Source organism: Podarcis cretensis (genome assembly GCF_951804945.1).
Source record: "Podarcis cretensis genome assembly, chromosome: 5".
Lineage (NCBI taxonomy): Eukaryota > Metazoa > Chordata > Lepidosauria > Squamata > Lacertidae > Podarcis > Podarcis cretensis.
The window spans coordinates 74,208,555-74,232,960 of record NC_137174.1 but is presented as its reverse complement, the minus strand read 5'-3'; the positions used below and the strand labels follow the sequence as shown (position 1 = coordinate 74,232,960).

The 24,406-nt window shown below is 42.2% G+C and overlaps 3 protein-coding genes across 7 annotated transcripts in view; all 3 read right to left on the bottom strand.

The window, feature by feature from the left end:
- Positions 1-400, bottom strand: part of GRK7 (G protein-coupled receptor kinase 7) — a 50,012-nt gene extending 49,612 nt beyond the window's left edge. The window contains exon 1 of the mRNA XM_079977998.1: positions 185-400. The gene's annotated coding sequence lies outside the window, so the exon portion shown is untranslated. The remainder of the gene's footprint in view (positions 1-184) is intronic.
- A 141-nt stretch (positions 401-541) lies between these two features.
- On the bottom strand, positions 542-6,525 carry RNF7 (ring finger protein 7). 3 transcript variants are annotated; one of them, XM_079978350.1, is made up of 4 exons: positions 6,118-6,525; positions 5,957-6,048; positions 4,167-4,214; positions 542-1,035 (listed from the first exon to the last, which is right to left on the bottom strand). In XM_079978350.1, exons 1-3 carry the CDS (start codon positions 6,334-6,336, stop codon positions 4,202-4,204), a joined length of 324 nt encoding a protein of 107 aa, XP_079834476.1. In that variant the 5' UTR covers positions 6,337-6,525; the 3' UTR covers positions 542-1,035; positions 4,167-4,201. The 3 variants fall into 3 exon arrangements, with proteins under 3 accessions (XP_079834476.1, XP_079834477.1, XP_079834475.1); XM_079978351.1 differs by lacking the exon at positions 5,957-6,048 and having other exon boundaries at positions 6,166-6,494; XM_079978349.1 differs by lacking the exon at positions 5,957-6,048 and having other exon boundaries at positions 6,159-6,439.
- Positions 6,526-6,717: 192 nt separating this feature from the next.
- LOC307217092 (uncharacterized protein) lies at positions 6,718-23,271 on the bottom strand. 3 transcript variants are annotated; one of them, XM_079978161.1, is made up of 11 exons: positions 23,137-23,271; positions 17,965-18,178; positions 15,067-15,219; positions 13,498-13,646; positions 12,413-12,553; positions 11,984-12,108; positions 10,325-10,435; positions 9,956-10,088; positions 9,748-9,854; positions 8,971-9,077; positions 6,718-6,922 (listed from the first exon to the last, which is right to left on the bottom strand). In XM_079978161.1, exons 2-11 carry the CDS (start codon positions 18,133-18,135, stop codon positions 6,908-6,910), a joined length of 1,212 nt encoding a protein of 403 aa, XP_079834287.1. In that variant the 5' UTR covers positions 18,136-18,178; positions 23,137-23,271; the 3' UTR covers positions 6,718-6,907. The 3 variants fall into 3 exon arrangements, with proteins under 3 accessions (XP_079834287.1, XP_079834288.1, XP_079834289.1); XM_079978162.1 differs by having other exon boundaries at positions 10,325-10,432; XM_079978163.1 differs by lacking the exon at positions 12,413-12,553.
- Between the last annotated feature and the right edge of the window lie 1,135 nt (positions 23,272-24,406).

The following is a 24,406-nucleotide window of genomic DNA, read 5'->3' as shown; positions in this document are numbered from 1 at the left end:
GGAAGCTGAACGCCAGCTCCCTCTGCCAATAAAGCGAGATGAGCGCTGCAAGTCCAGAGTTGGTCATGACTAGACCCAAAGGTCAGGGGTCCCTTTACCTTTACCAGTCATTTCTGTTAGTCTTCAACTAACAAGACTTTTTAATGTTTGCATTTTCGGTTATATTGAATTTACGGAAGAAAACAACCCGAGCACTTCACAGGATAAAAGGTTCAAGAGTGAGTGTTGGAGAAAGGGCCATAGGTCAGTGGCAGTGCCTCTGCTTTGCATGCATAAGGTCCCAGGTTCAACCTCAAGGTAGGGCTGGGAGAGACTCCTGCCTGAAACTCTGCAGTGCTGCTGCCAGTAAGTGTAGGCAATACTGAACTAGACAGACCAAGGCTCTCACTTCGTATAAAGTAGCTTCCTATGTTCTTACGAGAAATCTGTGAGAAATATATATTTAAGAATATCCATTTTAATCTTATTAGTGCCAAAGTAACAAATATTTATAAATACCTAAAGGAAATATTTTATCTTAATGAAAGAAAGCAAAAACAAATGCATCGCCAACAACTATTTATTTCAGTTGAATTCCTCAGTTCAGACAAAAATAAGTGGCATTTCTAGCTGGAACTGCTTTGAACATAGATAACTGTGGGCCTCGTAAGTTCCAAAGCATTCCTAAACAAATGTACAGAGTTCACACTAAATGTTTAGATACATTCTTCAATGCTGTGTATCTAATGTTTTTGATGAAACCACGCTGATCCCACAGACCAACACAAAGATTTCAAATCCAACTCCATAAAACCTGTGTTAACTAAATAAATAAAATGGACTCTCCCATATTGTGAATGCTCCCCTTGTTCATGGGGGAATATGCCTTTGGTTGCACATCATTCCAAAGAAGTCCAAAGAAGAACTGCCAGTGCTTTTATTTGCCTATTCTCTGAACCACCCAGTCCTGTTGGCAGAGGGGGCAGCGGTTGTTCTGTTTCACCCACAGTGACATGCAGCAGTTGTGGAAGGAATGATTACACTCTCCCCAGACCACTGAAAGAAAAAGAAGAAAACTAAGCAAGTTAGAAATGGTTAGATCTAATACAAAGTGCTAGCATTTATCTCAATATATATTCAGTATTGCTGTAGGACTTTACTTTTTGTAAACAACTATACAGTCATGGTAAAAAGAAAGTGACCCTCTTTGAATTCTGTGGTTTTACATATGAAGACGTAGTAACAACCATCTGTTCCTTAGCAGGTCTTAAAATTAGGTAAATATAACCTCAGATATGTCATACACATGACATATCACACCATGTCCTGATTTATTTAACAGAAATAAAACCAAAATGGAGAAAACATGTGTGAAAAACTAAGTACATACTTACTGCTTCCATAGAAATTAAGAGGCCAAGTAGCAGACAGGTGCTGCTAATCAAATGTGCTCGCTTAATTGATCATCAGTAAGTGTGCCCAACTCCATGAAAGCCAACGTTTTAGCAGTTTGCTGGTCTGGAGCATTCAGGTGTGTTATAACACAATGCCAATGAGGAAAGATGACACAATGCTCTTAGAGAAGCAAGTGCTGCTGCCCATGAAACTGGGAAAGGTTCTAAGGCCATCTCCAACCAATGTTAAGTCTATCATTCTACAGTGAGAAAGATTATTCAAAAGTAGAAAACATTCAAAACAGTTGCCAATCTTCCCATGAGTGGATGTCTCAGCAAATTCACCCCAAGGTCAGACCCTGCAATGCTCAGAGAAACTGCAAAAAAACCCGAGAGTTATATCTCAGGCCCTATAGGCCTCTGCATGTTAAATATTAAAATTCATGACAGTACAATTAGAAAAAGAAGGAACAAGTATGGTTGGTTTGAAAGGGTTGCCAGGAGAAAGCCTGTTCTCTCTAAAAAGAACATGGCAGCACGGATTAGGTTTGCAAAGTTGCATCTGAACAAACCACAAGATTTCTGGAACAATGTCCTTTGGCCAGACCAAAGTGGAGATGTTTGGCCATAATGCACAGCGCCACATTTAGTGGAAACCAAACACAGCATATCATCACAAGCACCTCATACCAACTGTCAAGCACGGTGATGGAAGGGTGAGGCTTTGGGCTTGTTTTGCAGCTACAGGACTTGGAAACATTGCAGTCATTGAGTCAACCATGAACTTCTCTGTATACCAAAGTATTCTACAGTCAAATGTGAGGCCATCTGCCCGACAGCTGAAGCTTGGCTGAAATTGGGTCATGCAATGGGACAAGGATCCTAAGCACACCAGCAGAATGGCTGAAAAATAAAAGAATCAAGGTGTTGCAATGGCCCAGTCAAAGTCCAGACCTCAATGCAAGTGAAGTACTGTGCAGGACCTTGAGAGAGCTGTGCATCAATAAATGCTAGCAAACCTCAATGAATTGAAGCAACGTTGTAAAGAAGAATGGACCAAAATTCCTCTGCAATGATGTGAGAGACTGATAAAGTCCTACAAAAAATGATTACTTCAAGTTATTGCTGCTAAAGGTAGTTCTACAAGCAATTGAATCATTAGGTGTACTTAGTTTTACGCACATAGCTTTTCCATTTCATCTGAGGTTGTATTTACCTAATTTTAAGACCTGCTAAGGAACAGATCAGTGATGTATGGAAGTGAGAGCTGGACCATAAAGAAGGCTGATCGCCGAAGAATTGATGCTTTTGAATTATGGTGCTGGAGGAGACTCTTGAGAGTCCCATGGACTGCAAGAAGATCAAACCTATCCATTCTTAAGGAAATCAGCCCTGAGTGCTCACTGGAAGGACTGATCGTGAAGGTTAGGCTCCAATACTTTGGCCACCTCATGAGAAGAGAAGACTCCCTGGAAAAGACCCTGATGTTGGGAAAGATGGAGGGCACAAGAAGAAGGGGACGACAGAGGACGAGATGGTTGGATAGTGTTCTCGAAGCTACCAGCATAAGTTTGAGCAGACTGTGGGAGGCAGTGGAAGACAGAAGTGCCTGGCGTGCTCTGGTCCATGGGGTCACGAAGAGTCGACACGACTAAACGACTAAACAACAACAACAAGGAACAGATGATTGTTATTATGTCTTCATATGTAAAACCACATAATTCAAAGAGGGTGCACTTTCTTTTTCCCATCACTGTAGCTATCCTCCAAAGCAGTGTCTTCCAAATATAATGAAATACCTTTTTTTCTTGAACAGCAAGCGTTCATGCCACCCAGCATGACACAGAATGGTTTGGGATATAGCCTTGGAATGATGGGATAAATCTTCTTGTTCAAGGAAAGAAGCCAAGAGTCTGACTGAGCATGTGAGAATTTGGGTGTGCCAAAGTAGTTCAAAGTAGCCTAAGATTTTATAGCACATGAAGAATTGTTGTCTAAGCTTATTAGCATTTCTTACTCAAATACTTCACTTTTACAGATTTCGCTATCAGCACCATTCAAAAGCTACTATTATTGTGTGGAGACCATCCAAAATATACTTCCAGAATACCAGGCAGAACCTGCACTGTTTGCTTTTAAAAGCTGAGGTATACATTTTTATGTTAAAATTAAGTATTGCAAATTTATTCTATGTGAAGATTTCAACTCAGCATCACTTTTCATGTTCTTGGTTAATGCATTTTAGTAGTTGATAGTGCTTTGCTACAAAAATTACCAAGTGCTTAAGTGCAAAATATCAGACTCGGTACTTTCTACATCTACAGTATTTTTAAAGCAAGCTCAGTCTGGAATACATACAAATAAGTGGTGGTAAGAATTCAACTTTTTAATGCCCATTTTAATAAAAAGCGCAATACAAAAACAGCACCCTTGAAACCTCAAAATCAGCAAGTAAAAGTAAGTTGTGAAACCAAATTTTTTTGTTTTAAGATCCCAAGATTTCTTTCAACAAACCATTTTTATGAAAAATGCCTGAAGATACAACAGACCTCACCAAATCAAATGTTTTAGCTTATGTAACTAGTATTTCATGGTTACATACCCATACATAAAAGACAAATTGCAGATTTCCTATGGCCAAGTATTTTATACAAATGTATGTCATTTTACATTAATGAAGCTTTCCTGAATTTTATTGCACAAAAATAAGAGCTATTTAGCTGAAACTTTAAAAAGCACCCCACTAAGAAAAAGCCTTTGGTTGAATAACAAGAGAATGAAATCACAACATACCAACACAATCTTCTTGTTTGTTTTCAGCTTGACATCTAAGGCAGGCATCTAGATGTAAACAAGGACAAGACTAAGTATGATGTTCTGAAAGCAGCTCTGAAAAGTGTGTTTCCAAAGCATCTACAGTCACTGACAAACATTTAATGGTGCGCACATACTGTGTCATGTAATCTAAGCACCTCAAGATCATTAATCTAAAACTTACCCTAATACATGACCTTCCACTAACTCAGCCACTTCCATACCACAAAAGCTTGGCTCTTCCAACTTACTTTGGAAAATTTAGGGTTCACACTGATAAATTAATAGTTTGCTTTCTTTGTGATCTCATCTTTGTCTGAAGGACTATGTGGAGAAATGTAGTGAACAATCCAGTAGTAAATTAATTCACTGTGCAGTAATTCCTCTTCCTAACACATCACTTCTTAGAAGAATGCCCTGGAGCAAATACACTGAGTTAGCTCAGTTGGTAGAGAATAAAACGCTTAATCTCAGGGTTGAGCCCCCTAAAGATTCCTGCATTGGCAGAGGGGATTGAACTAAATGATCAGCTTGACACCTTCCAACTCTACAAATCTATGATATTCCGTGCAGACAGTATGCCTCTGTGTAAGGTACACTGGACTGCTTTGGGAAATTGGCCCCCAAACACAGCCACATTGTTACTTCTATGGTTATTACAAAAACACCTCAAATGGAAGAAAATGTAACTGGAATCCACAGGATTTCATTGCTGTCACCCAGATGCGTAATTTAAGCATACATTTTATAAAAGAAAAATTAATACTGCTTCTGGTGAAAAGATGAATGGGCATTCTACCAATTTAGGGAGCCAATTGTCCATAGGCACTACTCACAAAGAAAGCTTAGCTTTACCAGTGCTGCCCTCAGGCCAGAAAGGGAGTGGGATCACCATGAAAACGGATACAGCACAAAGAAAGCATCCTACATATAGTGATGCTCAAAGTCAGAGACAGCATCCTTTTATTACAGACGCATTAAATCACATATATCTTCAGGAACAACAGCAAATAGGAAAAAAGGACTTGTAAAAATGCACTGAAGGATAGGATATAGGATCTGCTCTAGTGATATGTACAGTTCATAAGGGTGATATTTGGTTACCAAATAGGAAAACCAGCCAATTCATTTATTTTGCACAGGCTTACTCATGGGTATGCGAATTATAACAAATCTTACTGCATTCCCATGGTGATATCTTCTTAAGTGAATACATAAAAGACATGTTAACGTCCAGGCATAACCTTTCATAACCTTATCCTGAACAGAATCATCGAGTCTATTCAGAGAGTCTTATGAAAAAGAGGGAAGGCAGTAGTGGTGGTGGTTTTGCTTCCTCAGTTAGAACCGCGGGATCCTATGGCTGTGTTAGGATCGAAAAGGAGCAAGCAGCATGTTCTTCTCTTTAAAACAAAGAACAGAAATGCTCCAACCATTTTTATTTTAGGTCTCTCATTGTCTACAGCGGCCTAGATGCTCTCTCAGGGGGAAGGCACCATACTTGAGCATAGGAAAGCCTCTCCTCTGGCCCAAGGGTGGGGAAGGGGCGAAGGGCAGGCCTTATCTCATCAAGGCCCATGTTTAGGCACTGTTTAAAGTTGCCGGTAGCGTCGGCAGGGACGAAAAGGCCCGTTCCCCCTCCCTCCTACGGGGGCGGGGGAGGAAACGCCGGCGCCCTGCCGCCTTCGCAAAAAAAATCACGAGAAAATAAAACGCTAACATTGCCCAGGCTGGGGTGTGTGAAAAGAAACACTTCAGGAACCCCTCACGGGAAGGAGACGAGTCCTAGCCCGGCCCAACCTCGCCCAGGGCGCCTGAGAAAGGACGGAGGAGGCCGCAGCTGCCGCCTCCTGAGCGAGGCCTTTGCGCCTGGTTCTGGGAGAGGAGGCCGCTGCCGCTGCCGCTGCCGCCGCCGCCTCCGAAGCGAGGCCTTTGTTCCGGGGCCCGGCTTTCGCCGCTCCCTCGTCTTACCCATGACCTGCACCCGGCAGATGGCGCAGGTGTCGCACTCGACGTCCCAGCTCCACATGGCCACGGCGTTCCACTTCTTCAGCGAGAACATCTTGTCGACGCCGCCCGACTTCGAGCCCGAGAAACCCGCGTGAGGAGCCGAGACACCCGGCTCGTCCCCGTCCTCCACGTCGGCCATGGCTGGGGGCGGCAGGAGGAGGCGGCGGCGGCGGAGGCGACGGCAGCAGCTGCTCGCTTAACCGCCCGCCTGGCTCCCCGAGCGGCGGAGCGGAGCTCTACCACCACCCAGCGGTGGCGAGAGGGCTGAGGCCTAACGCGGGACGGGCCCTGAGCTCTGTGCGTGGTCGATTTGCAAGTCTCACCGCAGAAACATGGGGGGGGGGCGGTGTCTTGTGCCACAGGCGCAAAATCCTCCGTTATAGCCCGATTGAGCTATCCCATCATGACCCCAATATCTGAACTTATTCATTTATAGTTGATCTGTGAATGACATACATCTCCAATAGCAATGAAAATTGAAGAAGAAATGATACAAGTGTAAGTTGTACTACCAGAAAGGTGTTTTTTTGGCAGTTGCATACTTTTAATCCAATAAAATGGAAGTGGTTGTAAATAGTTATAAAGTACTTTCACAATAAAGTAGTATGAACCGTCTTTGTAGTATTTCAAAGATTAGAACATCATGTAAATAATTGCTGAAGTATGTTAACCTCTTTGAACCTAATTTCTGCAGGAGGCAAATCCAGACTTCAACACTTGGTTTTCTGTAAAATAGAAAACAAAACACATCTCAGAAGATTCCAATAAGAAGCAACGGTATGTGGAATAAACAAAAGTAGCTGGATACTCAGGTCTAACACACCAATCCAACAAGAGGAAGTGTACACACAAGTCATGGCCTCTCTTTCCTTGAAGGTTTTTATCCCAAATACATTTTTATTGAGGTTATACACATAACAAACATACAAACAGATACAAAAGAAAAAATTATAACAAAACAAAAAAAAAGCGTCAGGATATACAAGCCAACTTTTTCCTCTCTCTAACTATACAAAGATAGATTAATCTGGCTGTTTCACAAAACAGTAAACGATTAAAAAAAACACACACACACACACACACACACACACACGCAAAAACCACCTCCTGGACTTCCTTCCATCCTTTTGGTAAGTATCGAATATCTGCTTCCATTACGTATTTGATTTTTAATCTATAGGCCTAAATTCACACGCTGGTAGTATTGTTCTGACCCCGCCAATCACATTAAGCATTTATTCCAATATAGTTCCAGTATTTACTCCAATTTTTCAGAGATTTCTGTTCATCGTGGTCTCTTAATTTACCTGTTAATTTATCAAGCTCAGCATAATTTATCATTTTAATTTGCCAATCATTTATATTGGGGATAGTTTCCACTTTCCAATATTGTGCCAATAAAATTCTCGCTGCTGTGGTGGCGAGGTTTTTAAGCAGGTATTAGATGGCCATCAGTCATGTATGATCTCGTTAAGATTCCTGCATTGTAGGGGGTTGAACTAGATGACCCTGGGATCCCTTTGAACTCTACAGTCTGTGATTTGAAGTGGATACGCTGCAGGCATTTCTCTCACCTTAAGAGCCCAGTCCAGTAATGGGGGTTCCATGTGTACAATCCCAGTCTGGACAACTAGGGCAGTGCCCTTCATAATGTCCTATTAAAGTACAAGAGTGGGATCAAGAGAAAAAATGGGGTTGGGGAGTGGCAACATCTACCATACACTGCCCTGCCTCTGCCCCACCAAGCTTAATGGAGACCAGCTGCCACTGCCACACTCAGGTTGTCATCACTATCGTCAGTCATTGTTCCGTTGGAAAAGGGAAGACCAACCTGATCTAGCCATCTACACTCTCTTCCCACCATTTCCACACATCCTTAGCTCCTGGATCCAGCTTTTTAGCCTGGAGAAATTGTTACATGATGACCACAGTGCAGAAGACAGATCAGGATGGTTGGCTCTCCGTCCAAGACACACTACTCTAGAGGCCCTTGCTGCCTCAATTCTCAAGTGGCAGCCAGGAGAAATGGCTGCAAATGAGAGTTCTGGGAGAGGGGAAGCCAAATGACAGTTGTTACCAATTAAGCAGATGGAATGAACATTACTCTTCCAACTCTCTTGGATGGCACTATATGGAATGGCCACCAATGGATTATTCCACTCAGTGCAACTCATTACTGTGGAAAGAATTTCAGAAAATAAACATGATCTTCTACCAGTTTAACTTTAGTTCTGAGGCTTAATACACAGAATTTTGTTCCTTTCCCTTCCTCCCATGGTTTGCAGCTCTCCAGCAATTATTTGTTACTTAAGATTGTGGGATCAAGGTATATCTATACTTTGGGGGAAGACTGCAGTATTTCTATTATGCTGATGACAGTACAGTCCATGAAGGTCTTATTAACTTCATTTATCATTAGCTCAGTAACCTTTGTTTCTAAGCAAACACCAGCATCTCAGTGCATCTTTGTATTAACAAAGGAAAGAGCTTTATTAGTGGTGTCCTGGCAATGGGGTGCCCTTTCTAAAGAGGCCTGGTGCCTGTGCTACAATTCTTTCAGTGCCAGGCAAGAATATGATTCATGCAAGCATTTTAACTTGTTAGAATGTTAGCTTTAAGGATTTTTATCTGTTGTTTGATTATTGTATTTGTACTGTGAAACCATGGGTTCTGCACCACCCTGAAATCTTCAATAGGACAAATGTGGCATATACATTAAATGGTGTGTGTGTTAATATGTATAAATAATTAACAAAATAATAAATTATTGCACCTTTTTCTTCCTCTTTTTTGCTGTTTTTGAACAATTCTTGAAAATTTCCCTGAAGGTCATTGATGACATCTGGGGTGTTACCTCAATGTTTATGTGTGGCATTTTGTCTATAGAGACAAATAATAATATTCAGTCAATCAGTCAGTTTACACAAAAGACAGTATACTGTAAACAGTCATTTTCCATAAATACTCATAACCATGAAGAACATTTAATAGTAAACTATGAAGACTTGTCTGCACATAAGTTTTCATCCCTGGGTGATGACAGAGTCTGACCGTATGGATCAGGGAAAGCCTACCCATAAAGATAAGCCATTACAAATAATTTTCAGTTCTTTCTTGGGTTGTCACTATCACAGGGTTAAATAAGAGAAAGTTCAAAATGGGATAGGTCTGCGCAAAGAAGGTATTATGGTGCAATCCTATGTATATTTGCTCAGAATAGTTGCACTTGGTTTATTCGGGCTTATTCCAACATAGTTGTGCAGTATCAACACATGTACAGTGGTACCTCAGGTTAAGAACTTAATTCGTTCTGGAGGTCCATTGTTAACCTAAAACTCTTCTTAACCTGAGGTACCACTTTAGCTAATGGGGCTTCCCGCTGCCGCCCGCTTTCTGTTCTCATCCTGAAGCAAAGTTCTTAACCCGAAGTACTATTTCTGGGTTAGCAGAGTCTGGAACCTGAAGCGTCTGTAACCTGAAGTGCCTGTAACCCGAGGTACCACTGTATAAGCTGGCAAATCTAAAGGTTTATTGACTGCAATTATCCCACCTTTCTTTCGGTCCTTAAGAGCTTCCAATATGTTGATTGCACTTTGTTCTCCTATAGCATTGCCATCGATATCAACTTCTACTAGATGGTCAGAGTTCCTGATTAGACTATGAGAGAAAATATTAACAATGAAAATTGTTCCACACTTCCACAGTACCATAAGTGACAGGAGAGAGTGATTCCATGTCCTGTTAATCAGTTGCCTTACCTAGTTAACAGCTGCACAAACTCTCTGATGTTTTCTTCTGTTTGGCGAAACCTTCCATCTATGGCATTATCAGCCAAATGCAGCCTAGCTAACCATGGGCCAGGGTCAGATTTCTTATGTTTTTTCTTTGAGACTGCAAATCGTAAGCACATAATTATTATTTCTGATACAATGAAGATTGGCAACTTCAGGTTACTCTGCATCCAGTACAGCTAGTTTTTGAAGCTGCATTCACATGACGTAAACTACAATCTGTATCAATTCTGTAGCTCGTTGACAAATTTGATGTGTTTTTCCTCAAACCAGCTGCAACTAGAAAACTGGATGAAGAGTAAGCGGTAGTGTTAACATTTATCTGTCTTATTGTACCTTTCCGTTTCTTTTTCTTCCTACTGTTTTCCATTGCCGTAGGACTATTTGTCTTCGAAGTAGTGTTCAGATTCGCAACTTTTGAGTGAAGATCTGCATCTTTGTTGGCTGCTGAAAATGAAAAGGCAGCAAGTTTAAATTTTGTTGTTACGATTTCCCGCAGGCCCTCCTGAAAGATGCTCAGCATCCAAATGAGCACAGCTACCCTGCCTGAATTGTGCTCTCTGAGCTCCTGGATGTTGAGTTATATGAGTCAGTTTTAAATACGCCTGGAATCAAGCATTGCCACAGTTATGCTGTGTGGTGGGGTATAGGGGAGATACTTCTATAACTGCTTTGACTGCCCAAATCCAGTTAAAGAACTGCTTGAGTTAACTCCAAGCCTATAAACCTGATCCTTCAAAACATCTGCATGACCGCATCATTAGGAATCTCTGATTCATGCAGCAGCCTCCTAACCATCAGCACATTTTGCTATTTGCAGACATCACTATCAAGCACAGGCTGAAGGACTTCGCCTTATTGCTTCCTGCACTGCTCTTTATATCCGAAATCAAGTCAAACTATACAGAACTGCCCCTTTTCTCCAGAAGCGTTGCAGACAGTCATGGGATTGCAACAAAAGACTGGTATTTCCACACTTAGGCTCCTCAGCTAGGATGCCTCCTTTGCATGTGCCTTCTCTTTTGTCTTAACTGACCTCTCCCGGAGCCAGTTCCACTGGCTGCTGCTTGTGGGTTTGCTTTGTAGCTTTGCAGCTTTGCATCCATTTTCAGTAAATCCATGATGTTCCCTTCTTTCTTATATACTAAGCTTGGATCCTAGAACAATAGGCAAGTAGGATCCTAGAATGCAACAACTGATTGGCCTGCAGGAAAAGACCAATCAGGCTCCAGGAGGGAAGCAGAGCCAGCCAATGAGAAGGGACTCATTGTGTAAATAATGTATATAAAAGCCCGAGGTTTGGGGGACAACTCACTCACTGTTTTACAAGTTGCAATAAAGAGCATGAAATCACTACTGGACTCCAAGTATATTTCACTCTTATTTTTAAAACTAAAACAATGGGAGGTTCTTGTAGAGTTTTCACCATCCATTCATTCCCTGTCAAAGCCAGACACCTGAGAGATGTGCAATAGCTTGTGTAAAACATCAGGCAGAACTTCAAGCTGTGCTTTGATGCTGCACACAGTTCTGGACATGAACCTCAAGAACCACCAAAGATTTGCTTCCATATATACTTTATATGTATTGCTCTCCAAAGCCTGAGTAGATCCTTGAAACAATGGCAACTGATTGAAGATGAGTGAATGGTGTCCATATTTCCTTTTTTGAAACTCTCAGTTACTATTTCTTCTGTTTGTTCTTTTCTCTATTTTTCATATAGACCTGTCTTAAAAACAGCCCAAGAAAATGCATGGCCATAATGAACTTTGTCCTGTTTGTATTGTTTTTAGTGGAGTTTTGCCTAGAGCTGAAATATGTAAATGCTTGAGTTGTTTTAAAAATGGCTAATTATACCATTTAATTTTAACATTTAGAAGGTTGCAATCCTATACACACACTTATGTGTAAGTCCCATAGAAGTCAATGGAACTTACTATGTTACAGGATTGCAATGCAAGTTGCATGAGTGAATTGCCCCAAAGGCAACCCTACCTTCAAGGCTGAGTTGAGCATTTGCTTTCTTTACTTGTCCAATGCTTTCTTCAAACTCTGCTATTGGTCTGAGGAGTTCTATGGCCCCCAAACATTGCAAGTGATTACCATTCAGGAACAAGTTGCTGCAATAAACAATTTAAAATGATTTCACAGACAATGGTTAAAAAGAATATTAAGTATTATTTCAACATATTTTCTTGTTTTTAGAAGCAGATTTTCCCCCATTACAGAAAATTTAAACGAAACAGAAAACACTTATTTAGTCTATTTACAAGATATATAGCAATCAAAAATGTTAAAGCAGTAACATCAATGCAAACAACAAAAACAGCACAAGCAGAATAAAAACACTCTAAAACAGTTCAAACCCAGCTCTAAATCAATCAGTCAATCAATCAATCAATCAATCAATCAAAAAAAACATACCAAATGGCAGTTTGGACTACAAGAGTTGCTAATGTTAATCCACTTTTGGGCCCTAAATCACAGTAGCAGAGGCTCAGAGTTAAAAGCTTTCTATTCCCATCTAATCCATCAGTAAGTCTATTGACACAGTTATCACCACATCTGTAAAGAAAATAATAAATTAGGTAGACAACAGTTTAAAAGAAGGCTGTTTACTCCTACCTTAAACATATAGCTATTTAGCCAGTATTCTAGTATTGTACATAGGTTTGATTCTAATTGAAGCAAGTCATTTAATGAAGACGCATTCCTGGAAAGACTTAAACTGAAAAAATAAGGGAACAATACACAAAAAGCTGGCATAAAGTAAGCTTGGTATAAATTAAATTGTTGTGAAGTACAACAGATCCAAAAGACCAGGGCTACTGTTGGCTGAGCCAATATAAGTCCAGCAGAGGGGAAACAAATCTTTAAAATATTGTTTGAGTTATACCATCCTTTTTGCAATCTTAACTTATGCTGGGTCATCAGGTCACATGACAGAGCTAAATGGGTTTAGGATCCAGCCTAAATCCACCCTCTCTGGTCCCACCTCTGCCATGTCCCCAGAAAGCCCCTTTTTCCTGGGTTTAAGACAAATTACTATTAGCTGGACTTGGTTCAACCAGCTGTCCTTGAGATTTACAGTACATTTCCATCAAGGCATGTAAGAGATAATTGACTGAATTCAACAACCTGGTTCTATTAACAGAAGCCAGACTCCCATTAGTGCAATGGGGCTCCTTCCCACCAGCTTACCCCCATGCCTCCCCCAAATCTGCTTTGGAGGGTTGGGAGATACCATAGAGTAAGTTGTTCTGCCAGGTTTAGCTATGTCCACTTCCCCTCACCTGGGGAAGAACCAGGTAAGAGCTTGTTCTCTTCCAGTCTACCTGAGAAGTTCAGCGTGTGAAGAGGTTTGAACTGGTTGCTCCAGCTCAGCCACATCACATGGATATCACAAGCCACTCTTGAGTTCCTATACCAATAATCTAGGAACTCCTACATTGCTTCCACAGCTCCTCTTTTCTTTAGGGTGAAGAAGTGAAACTAATAGTTTTTCTTACTTGGAATAATCCAGAACAAGAGAACTCAGACGGCTGTAAGGTAGAGCCATTCCAAGTCTCTCCATGCTCCAAAGGTCTAATACATGATGAGTTATTTCTAATTTGGAAAAGGGGTAGATGGTACGTCCATCCAGTTCTAGCAAGATTGCCTAAAACACAAATAAGAAGAACAAAAATCCAGATTTATCCAAACGATTAACGCTTCTAATTTGAATTCTTTGCGTGCTTTGAAAGTGTTTCTATTTAGCTTAGTCCTCCCACACTAAAAGCATAACATTCAATATTCCTGGACACCATAGTTCTGTATTTAACTACATGGTACGAATACGATTTGATGTAATATTATTCACCCTGATGTCCATTCATCCTACCTTTCTCCAGTGCTAAAAATGTTAACATACACTCTCTCTATAGTTTACAACCGTGTTTCTCAACCTTGGGTCTCCAGCTGCTGTTGGACTACAATTCCCATCATCCCTGACCATTGGTCTTGCTAGCAAGGGATGATGGGAGTTGTAGTCCAAAAACAGCTGGAGACCCAAGGTTGGGAAACACTGGTTTACAAATAGCTACCATGGAATAACAGTTATTTCTCCACTTGTAGTTCCCTAGATGGTGGCCAACACTCTAGTCAGGGAAGAGGATTAGACTGACGAGTCAGATGGCTATATATCAGGCCTGTCCAACAACTCAAAAACTTTGGCTCCCCCCCAAAAGCTCTGGTCAATCCTCCAATGACAATGGGTAGATCACTGCCAGTTTTTTTATGCTGTGAGTAGATCGCAGTCTCTTTGGAGTTGGACGAGCCTGCTATAGATCATCTGTCATGGATGCTTTAGCTGAGATTCCTGTATTGCAGAGGATTGGACCAGATGACCCATGGGTCCCTTCCAACTCTACAACTCTATGATTCTATGATCTGTGACACATTGAGGTCCCATGCTTGGTGGTAAGCAGATGTGCATACTCACAGGTGTCTGGTTGAGTCTTCAAATTTGCTGGCAACACTGCTCTCTAGACCCGCTCTAACCTACTCACACTTGCATATTGGGCCAAGGTATAGAAAAATGCCATTGGTTTCTCTGGGGTTCAAGTGCCTTTGTTCCTTGCAAAAAATTTAATTTAGCTACTTCCAGGTCCAGAGCTAGCAACAAGTGAACTCTTGTCAGCTTGATGGTGAATAAGTTCAGCAACAGCAAATTGTTCCCCACTTAAAAGATCATCCCAAGTGTAAGATGCCTTGGAATATGGCATCCATAAACAGAGCTCAGGCATTCTGGAGAACTACATTTCCCAAGGTCCCTGGCACCTGGGTTACAGGTGTTGCAGCCTTCAAGCAAGGCTTTTTGTGGTTGTAGCCAGTGGCAGGTACTGTATGCTTTGTGGGAAGAGAAGGAAGAAGCTGCAATAGCAGGGACTCTGAGTCTCATTTCTCCCACCCTCAATAATACACTGGCTCTCTCCTACAATGACTGTGAGAAGCTAATGTCCAGACTGTATTAATTTTGTTTTTTTAGTTGGTTGTGAAAGTCTCAGGTTCCTTTACCAATGGCTTGTGTTCAAACTTACAAGGTTTGCAATATCTTGAGGATATAGGTTAATTCCACAGATACAGAGCTCCTTCCCTCGCCGATATCGTTCATCTCGGATAGTCCTCAGTAATGGAGTGAGATAAACTGGATGCACATTTCTTGATAAGCTCTCTACATTTGTTAGCACAAACTAGAGAAGAAAAAGAAAAGCTTGATAACAATCCTGCCACTAAAACTTTACTGATTCCTTTTATTTTTTCCTCTTCCCTCAATTTCCTCAACAGAACTTCCAGCATTAATATAAATAGTAATAATAATAATAAATAATAATAAATTTTATTTATATCCCGCCCTCCCCAGCTGAAGCCGGGCTCAGGGCGGCTAACAACAATCAAATAATCCAACATTCTAAAAACATTTCATTATAAAAATTAATTAAAATCAAATTGATGGCAACTGTTAAGCAAAATTCTGTGCAGATTGCCAGAGGAGGGAGTCAGGCTGCGCCCTGACCAAAGGCCTGGTGGAACACCTTTGTCTTGCAGGCCCTGTGGAAAGATGTCAGGTCCCACAGGGCCCTAGTCTCTTGTGACAGAGCGTTCCACCAGATTGGAGCTGCAGCCGAGAAAGCCCTGGCTCTAGTTGAGGCCAGCCTAACCTCTCTGAGGCCTGGGACCTTCAAGATGTTTTTATTTGCAGACCGTAAGTTCCTCTGTAGGACATACCAGGAGAGGCGGTCCAGTAGGTACGAGGGTCCTAGGCCGTATAGGGCTTTAAAGGTTAAAACCAGCACCTTAAACCTGATCCTGTACTCCACCGGGAGCCAGTGCAGCTGGTATAGTACCGGATGAATGTGATCTCATAGTGAAGACCCCATAAGGAGTCTCGCCGCGGCATTCTGCACCCGCTGGAGTTTCTGGGTCAATCTCAAGGGCAGCCCCAAGTAGAGCGAGTTACAATAATCCAGTCTGGAGGTGACCGGCGCGTGGATCACAGTGGCTAGGTCAGGGCGAGAGAGATAAGGAGCCAACTGCTTAGCTTGGCGGAGATGAAAAAATGCCGCCTTTGTTATAGCTGTAATCTGCGCCTGCATAGAGAGGGAGGTATCAAAGATTACACCCAAACTCTTAACGGACGGTGCTGGCACTAACTGCACCCCCGCAAGAGATGGGAGTTGCCCCCTCAATCCCATATCGTCCCGTCCCAGCCAGAGGACCTCTGTCTTCGAAGGATTTAACTTCAACCGGCTCCCACGTAACCATCCAGCCACAGCTTCCAGACATCTGGTCAGTGTGTCTGGGGCCGAGTCAGGATGGCCATCCATTAACAGATAGAGTTGGGTGTCATCGGCATACTGATGGCAACCCAACCCAAAACTCCGGACAAGCTGGGTGAGGGGGCGCATAAAGATGTTAAAAAGTATCGGGGAGAGTATCACACCCTGAGGCACTCCACACACCAAGGAGTGGCGCGATGACAATTCCCCCCCAAGCACCACCCTCTGTCCCCGACCAGAGAGAAACGAGCGCAGCCACTGAAGGACTGTGCCCTGGATCCCCACGTCGGGAAGGTGGTGGTCCAGGAGTTCGTGATCAACCATGTTGAAGGCTGCTGACAGGTCTAGAAGAGTCAGCAGCCCCGACCCGCCTCGATCCAGCTGCCTGCGGAGATCATCTGTTAGGGCGACCAGAGACGTCTCGGTCCCATGACCAGCGCAGAAGCCGGACTGGAATGGATCCAGTAGAAGTGACAGAGGGCATCCCTGCCTTGTGCCCTTCATAATCTCAATGTTTTCTGTAACAATACCGTTAATTATCAACCTTGCCTTTTGTTTAAAGTAAATAGCTACTGTTCTATATCATTATGGAATGGGATGTCCCTATTTTCATTGGAGAAATGTTGGAGAGTATGTCTTTGGCATAGGCATCATGTAATGTATAATTACTCACACTGCACTAGTGTGTCTTTGGTGCTCTTTCATAATAAAGGAGCCATCAGATGTTCAATCTGCATGGTTTATTTAATGGAGTTTTTAGCAAATTGCAGGGACGCAGGTGGCGCTGTGGTCTAAACCACAGAGCCTAGGGCTTTCTGATAAGAAGGTCGGCAGTTTGAATCCCCGCGACAGGGGTGAGCTCCCATTGTTCAGTCCCAGCTCCTGCCCACCTAGCAGTTCAAAAGCACGTCAAGTGCAAGTAGATAAATACTATTTTTCGCTCTATAAGATGCACCAGACCATAAGACGGACCTAGTTTTTGGAGGAGGAAAACAAGAAAAAAATATTCTGAATCCCAGCCTCTTCAGGGCAGCGGGATGAAGGCTCCCCCTGCCCTGAAGAGGCTTCACATGGCGAAGCTAGAACAGCAAGAGGGAGCGCTGCGCAGCGATCCCTCTCGCTGTTCTGGCTTCTGGGATAGCTGCGCAGCCTGCATTCGCTCCATAAGACGCACACACATTTCCCCTTACTTTTTAGGAGGGAAAAAGTGCGTCTTACAGAGCGACAAATACGCTAGTTACCGCTCCAGCAGGAAGGTAAACGGCATTTCCGTGTGCTGCTCTGATTCGCCAGAAGCGGCTTAGTCATGCTGGCCACATGACCCGGAGGCTGTCTGCAGACGAACGCCAGCTCCCTCGGCCTATAGAGCGAGATGAACGCGCAATCCCAGAATCGTCCACGACTGGACCCTAACGGTAAGGGGTACCTTTACTTTAGCAAATTGCAAATATACAAAGAAAGAAGATAACTTCAGGTTAACCTACCTCAGGAGAGAGGGCGAGAGGGCAATAGAGTTGCTAATCAGCTAGAACCATGCTTCCCTCTAAAGGAAGAATTTGTTGTTGATGATTAAAAAATACAGTTGGGGTATAATCCCCAACATCATTTGGTTTTAATTCACAAAGGCACGTCAATTTTTTATTTATAATCCATTCTTACCTTAGTAATGAACATATCATTTGTTACACATTGCTGTAAGTCCTGTTTGATAGTTGGACTGACACAACTTTGGGATGCTGTGCAATGCTTTTCATAAGTTTGCAGGAACTTTTCAAGGATATTCATAGCTAAGCCAGCTTTAGGTTTCGGTTTGCCTTTTAGCTTTGGCATGACTTCTTTCCTTGATGTTTTCAGTTGCCACAGAATGTGGACTCTGAAAAAAGAATAGTAGGTTTGAGGAGCAAAGGCAAGAGGTTGTAACTTGTAGGCCTTCCTTAAAGAAATCCATTGTTCTTAAATAGATTAGGCGTCTAGACCAAAACCAGGGAAAGGAACTAGATTCAAGAAAAAAAATAACAAGTCATCTGTCCTGGTATGAGGCTGTGTACACATTTGATATAAATTATATATGTGTGTGCTGCAAAAGTTTGTTTTAGGGTATCATGTGATTGATCTCCATACTAGTGATCTGATGAAGCAGATTTTTGAGTCCCCAACAGTCTAATTCAAAGGAGTAGGTGCTAATCCTAAATCTTTTGGTTTTATCCCTCTATGGGGATGTATGGAGAGCTCCTCTGTCAGTGTAGTCCCTTTGCCATCCAAGCTAGTGTTCAAAATTCTCCAATGTGTCTAGTCCTTTCAAGGTGTTCCACCAGCTTCATCTCATGGTGTGATGAGTGCCTTGACCAATAGGAGCAGAGGCACACCTCTGACATCGAAGAGGGTTCCCGCACAGCAAACACAACTTTTACACAGATATAATAGTAGGAAGCAATAGCTTTCATAAACAGATCCTGTGTTAATGCTGAATTCAGACATATTATTTTGTTGGAGAAAATAATAATTTAATCAAACTGTGTTTTGATTATTCTGTTTTCTTTTGAGTCTATGGCCTAGCTAAACTAAAAGGGCCTGTACCTGTCTTTTACAGTACAGAACTAGCTGCTCTTAGGTACTGTACATAGTGAATGTCTGTTCCAGAACACTGAAAATAATAAACTGTTAGAATCTATGGTGGGCATTGTATGCATGAAAAGAGAATCAGCTAGGCATGGCAATTGTGATTCATCTTGAATTGTTTTGTAGACTGATGAAAGAGGACATTGGAAGACATTTAATGTACAGGAAAATTAGTCAAAATCTTAATAAAGAAAGGCACTTGAAAATGATTATATGTAATCACATGATATTATGATGAGGTCTGATCTGAAGAACCAAATGATTTTGATTGTTTCAGGATGATGGCATTGGCTTGGAACTATTAAAATTGGTGTGATCCATTGATCAGTGAAATTAAATGATGTGTGTAGTCTTGAAGTGTATAAAAAACATTTCTTCAGATGTGGTTCTTTGCAGCCTCTTCCTTATTTTTGAGGCTGTCCCTGTGTACATTTGTATTTCAATAAAGGCCTATCTTTTCACTTGGAGCCTGCATCCTTTTCCTTTGGGTTTATGTGAGGGTAACCTCCAGTCTAGGAACCCCCTTTGAAATTTATCCAACACATTAAATTCCCAAATTCAGTTTACTGCACACAGAAAACTAAAGCAACCCACAACCATTTCAGCTGCCATTTGGATTTATTAGCACAATACACCAACCAGGCAGATTTATTCTATACAGCAGCACTGGTTGCCATAGCAATACCAGCCCTGAATCCAAACAGTCTGTGAGTAGGATGTTAGGACTACTGTAACTGCCTCCGTCAACAGACCAGAGCGCATAATTCTGCTACACATAACAAGCTCTGCTTGCCTTTGTGAACAATGTACCAAACATAGGAGCCCCAATCACAAACCAATACAGAGGTAAGTGTGCTTAAGGCCACAGAAATCAATGGTGCAAGGCTGAAATTACATGCTGAATTAAGTTACTTGCATCTCCCCGTGGTTTTTTCCTCTCCCCTACTCATACACAGCTGAGAAGGCTGCAGTCTTCAACATAAGACTGGGATGGGGGTGGGGGTAAATGATTGATTAAAACTTTCAACTCAGGCCATTTACCCATTCAAAATCTCCCCTTAAGCTGATTTTCATTGTATGTAGGGTGATTTCGAGTAGGGGCTTGATTTTGAGCAGGGGGAGGGAAATGTTGGAGGCGAAATGATAGCAAAATCCCTGTTTCATCCTTGCAATGCTCATATTTTACCCTGACTCCATCCACTTGGTGGAGAGAAAGATGAACACTGGGAAGAGCTACATGGCTGTGACTTGTACATACAGTGGTACCTCGGGTTACATACGCTTCAGGTTACAGACTCCACTAACCCAGAAATAGTGCTTCAGGTTAAGAACTTTGCTTCAGGATGAGAACAGAAATCGTGCTCTGGTGGCGCGGCAGCAAAAGGAGGCCCCATTAGCTAAAGTGGTGCTTCATGTTAAGAACAGTTTCAGGTTAAGTACGGACCTCCGGAACGAATTAAGTACTTAACCCAAGGTACCACTGTATACTTCTCTGCATAGGGCTGGACATTTGGTTTTCAGTATTTGAGTGTTTGACTGGCAATATCGGTTTGCTAATTCATTTTTTTGCAAAGCTTTTATGTATCTTGGTCATAAATTCAACTTCATTATATGAGAAAACATGGGAAGCCAGTTGTTAACATACTGCTATGAGTTGGGACGGGGGTGGGGGTGGGGCGGCAGTATGCTGAGACTCTTCTGATTCATGGATCCAGCAAGAATTCAAATGGTTGAAACAGCCAGACAGTGTTGTTGGCATCCACCTGTCTTGAGAGGCAATGGAGTGCACCTCTGGGGGAGAAGTCAAACTGTTGCATTAGTGGCACTGAAGTGACCTCTCTGGGGTGCAAGCCTGGACAGTGTGTATGGAGTCCTGGGCTGCCCAAATGACAAGACACACACACCACTCAGCCTTGCTGATGTGGTCCAAAGGAAAGCAGAGCAATACGTTTGGCACCAGTTTAGGTGCAGGAGTTGCTGGAAGGAGGCGTACAAGGTACCACCCCACTTTGTGTAGGATTTACGCCTTAACCTTTCCTTCTCTTGAAGATATCCTGCAAAGCAGCAGCGGAGGTTTAGGATCAGGGTTTTCCTTCTCCTAGATGGGCTACCTTCCCAGGTTGGCGAGCAAACCTCTTGATAATGGCCCTCTATAATAATAATAATAATAATAATAATAATAATAATAATAATAATAATAAATTTTATTTATACCCCGCCCTCCCCAGCCAAGACCGGGCTCATGGCGGCTGACACCAGGTATAAAAACAATTGATTGAAATACAACTTAAAAAAAACAAGATTAAAATACAACATTAAAATATGAAAATACAGCCTCATTTCAGTAGGAACTCAAATCAAAAACTTTTGGGGGGATGAAAACGTCAAGTCTTCACCAAGGCCAACTATCGAGACTGGGCCTATGTGGGCCAGAAAAAAGCCGGGCAAGTCCCCAAATAGGAGTTCCATCACATAAGGAGAAAGGGAAAAGAGGGGGAGGGGGAGGGGATCTAAATATATAACAAAAGAAGTCCCTCTGTGCCAGACAGCAAATAGGTTGGACAACCTCCTCAACTTGCTGGCAGTTAGAAAAAAGACACAACCCAGAGGTGAGTTGTGTGTGTGTGTAAGTTAGAAGTGGAAGGGAGAGACATGCCTGATTTCTGCTTGCATCCAAGGCTGTGGCTATGAGTGAAGAAGCAAGACCCTCTTGGGGTGTTAATGCTGTGAACCCATTCATCGTGGGCTCAGGTTGTATATATGTGTAAATAAACCATATATCATAGAGATAATGCAGTCTCTGGCCTTCATTCCAAAGGAAACATGAACCCTCGATAAGAGCCTGCAACTCCTGGATTCTCGCACCACTTGGAGATAGGGATGGTGTGCAACAATATGAAGAGCTCTGCATCTTCAGAAGCTCACAAGCAGGATCTGAGGGGAAAACCCCATTTGTGATTCCCAGCAACTGGTGCACAGCCTCTGACAGTAGAGGCAGAACAGAACCTTAGTAGCCACAGAGCCTTAGTAGAACAGAGCCTTAGTCTTATCCCCATAATTTTATAAAGGTAAAGGTAAAGGTACCCCTGCCCGTACGGGCCAGTCGTGTCCGACTCTAGGGTTGTGCGCCCATCTCACTTAAGAGGCCGGGGGCCAGCGCTGTCCGGAGACACTTCCGGGTCACGTGGCCAGCGTGACGAAGCTGCTCTGGCGAGCCAGCACCAGCACAGCACAGGGAAACGCCATTTACCTTCCCGCTATAAAGCGGTACCTATTTATCTACTTGCACGTAGGTGTGCTTTTGAACTGCTAGGTGGGCAGGAGCTGGGACCGAAAGACGGGAGCTCACCCTGCCACGGGGATTCAAACCGCCGACCATACGATTGGCAAGTCCTAGGCACTGAGGTTTTACCCACAGCGCCACCCGCGTCCCTCATAATTTTATAGATCTGACCAAACCTCTGTTTTTCAAAGTCACAATAGACTGGAACTCTATAAAACTCTAGTAAAAGCAGCTGCTGGAAGACTCTAGTGGCTGATTTAATGGAAGATAAAATACACTAAGCAAACCATGGAAATGGGCTCTCTCTCTAAAACTCCTGATAAAATCAGCTATAAGAATTGCATATTCACATGTTCTAAAGCACAGAGACATTTCTAACTCATTATTAATTTGTGTCACTAACTCTGTAATGTGTGTGCCCAAGATTTACTGTTGAAATAATAAATCACTGAAAAGCCCTAAATTGGGACAGGGAGAAGACACACACACATACAGACCATCTTCCTTACATTTGCCCCTCGGGCTTTATTCATCATCACTGCTACATGACATAAGAAGGCATGCAAACCATTTCAGCTCCTAGGACCTGCCACTTGGGTACCATGGCTGGCCAGGACTTGCACTCGATAACTTTCTAAGATTGCTGGGGCACAACTCTAGTTCTGCCATGAGGGAAGTAGGGTTCCTGCTCTTGGGTCCAGACAGCTATACTGCACACAGGCAGCTCAGGAATGGGCACAAAATTGCTCCAGTCCTTATTTAGCTATTGGAATGGTCATTATCCCAGGAGAATATGGAAGCCATAGCATCTGACAATAAGTGCACTGGCAGGGTTTTATTTTTGGTTGGATTCTGCAGGTCAGTCCTCAGAAGGAAGATGGGGAAAGCTTGGCTTAGTTTGCCCAGTTGGAGGAAGGAATTGTACTTACCCACTTTAGTAAACACACCAAATATTGCAAAGGAGTTGAAGTCTGGCAATTTGTAGGCTTTGTTAATTCTCGGAAGAGTGGGTACAGTGCCCCTCCCTCCCATCCCGTTTACCCTTTGGAATTTCTCTCTGAATTTCTCGTGCGCTTCCTACAACTGGAGTGTTTTCAGGTCACCTAGCAACCTTGTGACATGACTGAGGAACAGAGAAAGCTTGTTTTATTTAAAGAGCCAGGATTATCCTGCATTTCAGCTCATATAACCCTTATTCTTGTCAATTTAATCAGGGATGTCTTAATAATAGAAGAAAGTGAGACGAGGTTGAGAGTGTGCAGAGAAAGGAAAGGATTTATAATTTTATATGAATAATTTTTAATATTATTTTGTACCTATTTTTTTTTACCCCGATCTTGCAGAACACTAAAAAAAAAATAACTGAAATGCCATCAAGTTACATTCACAACCAAATTGTCTCCCTTGTGCCTTAGTTTATGTGCCCTAGCTAAACTATCAAATTATACAGAAGTATGTATTTGAAAGATGTGTGTTAACATTGAACATTGAAGATTACATTTGTAAATCTCAATTTCTTTATTTGTATGTGTAAAAATCAACTTTTACAGGAAAATATTCCTCATAACCAATTATAATAATTAGCATGCAGAAGAAAATTAACCTGACAACCCAACATCAGCTTGATATTGTATTGATTTGTTGTCTGTTTGAAGTAAACATTACACAGACCCAGTTAAGCCAGTCTGTTGGAGATGAGGAAACCTCATTTTCTAATGTCCAGCCAAACTCAACCTGGCAATTATATGTAATAAGGAAGGATATCGGAATATTTGATAGTGACAGCATTGTCACATCAGAATATAATAAAGCATCAGGTAATATCCAAGCCACAAATATCTAGACTGTTTCCCAAAACTTTTGAATTTAGCTGCATAATCACAACATAGTGCCTTAATCTCCGAGATAATCTTATGATGTGGTGATTGTATCTCCTTAAGACATCTACTGGTATCAGTTGTATATATCATATGAAATTTCCATGATGATACACGTCATTATATTTCTTAATTCCACCTTCTCATATATGGTAGCCATGTTGGCCCATAATAAATTATTTTATACACACACACCCATTAGGGCAGTATATATCCCAGACCAGCCAACATCTTACAAGAGTGTGCATTTTTTGAGTTCTTCAGTGCTTTCCCCCCTAAGGGTAATCAAGGGTACATAGTACTGGCACTTTCTCTCCCCCCA

What these genes read in the sequence shown, in the direction of transcription:
- RNF7 (XM_079978349.1), bottom strand. Translation starts at nt 6,336, where the DNA reads ATGGCCGACGTGGAGGACGGGGACGAGCCGGGTGTCTCGGCTCCTCAC. An exon ending in CTGCCGGGTGCAGGTCATGG is followed by an intron (nt 4,215 to 6,158) that starts GTAAGACGAGGG and finishes GTTTACATCTAG; the next exon opens with ATGCCTGCCTTAGATGTCAA. An exon ending in CAAACAAGAAGATTGTGTTG is followed by an intron (nt 1,036 to 4,166) that starts GTATGTTGTGAT and finishes TTTTTCTTTCAG; the next exon opens with TGGTCTGGGGAGAGTGTAAT.
- LOC307217092 (XM_079978161.1), bottom strand. Translation starts at nt 18,135, where the DNA reads ATGCCAAAGCTAAAAGGCAAACCGAAACCTAAAGCTGGCTTAGCTATG. An exon ending in ATGATATGTTCATTACTAAG is followed by an intron (nt 15,220 to 17,964) that starts GTAAGAATGGAT and finishes TTTCTTCTCTAG; the next exon opens with TTTGTGCTAACAAATGTAGA. An exon ending in CTCAAGATATTGCAAACCTT is followed by an intron (nt 13,647 to 15,066) that starts GTAAGTTTGAAC and finishes TTTGTGTTTTAG; the next exon opens with GCAATCTTGCTAGAACTGGA.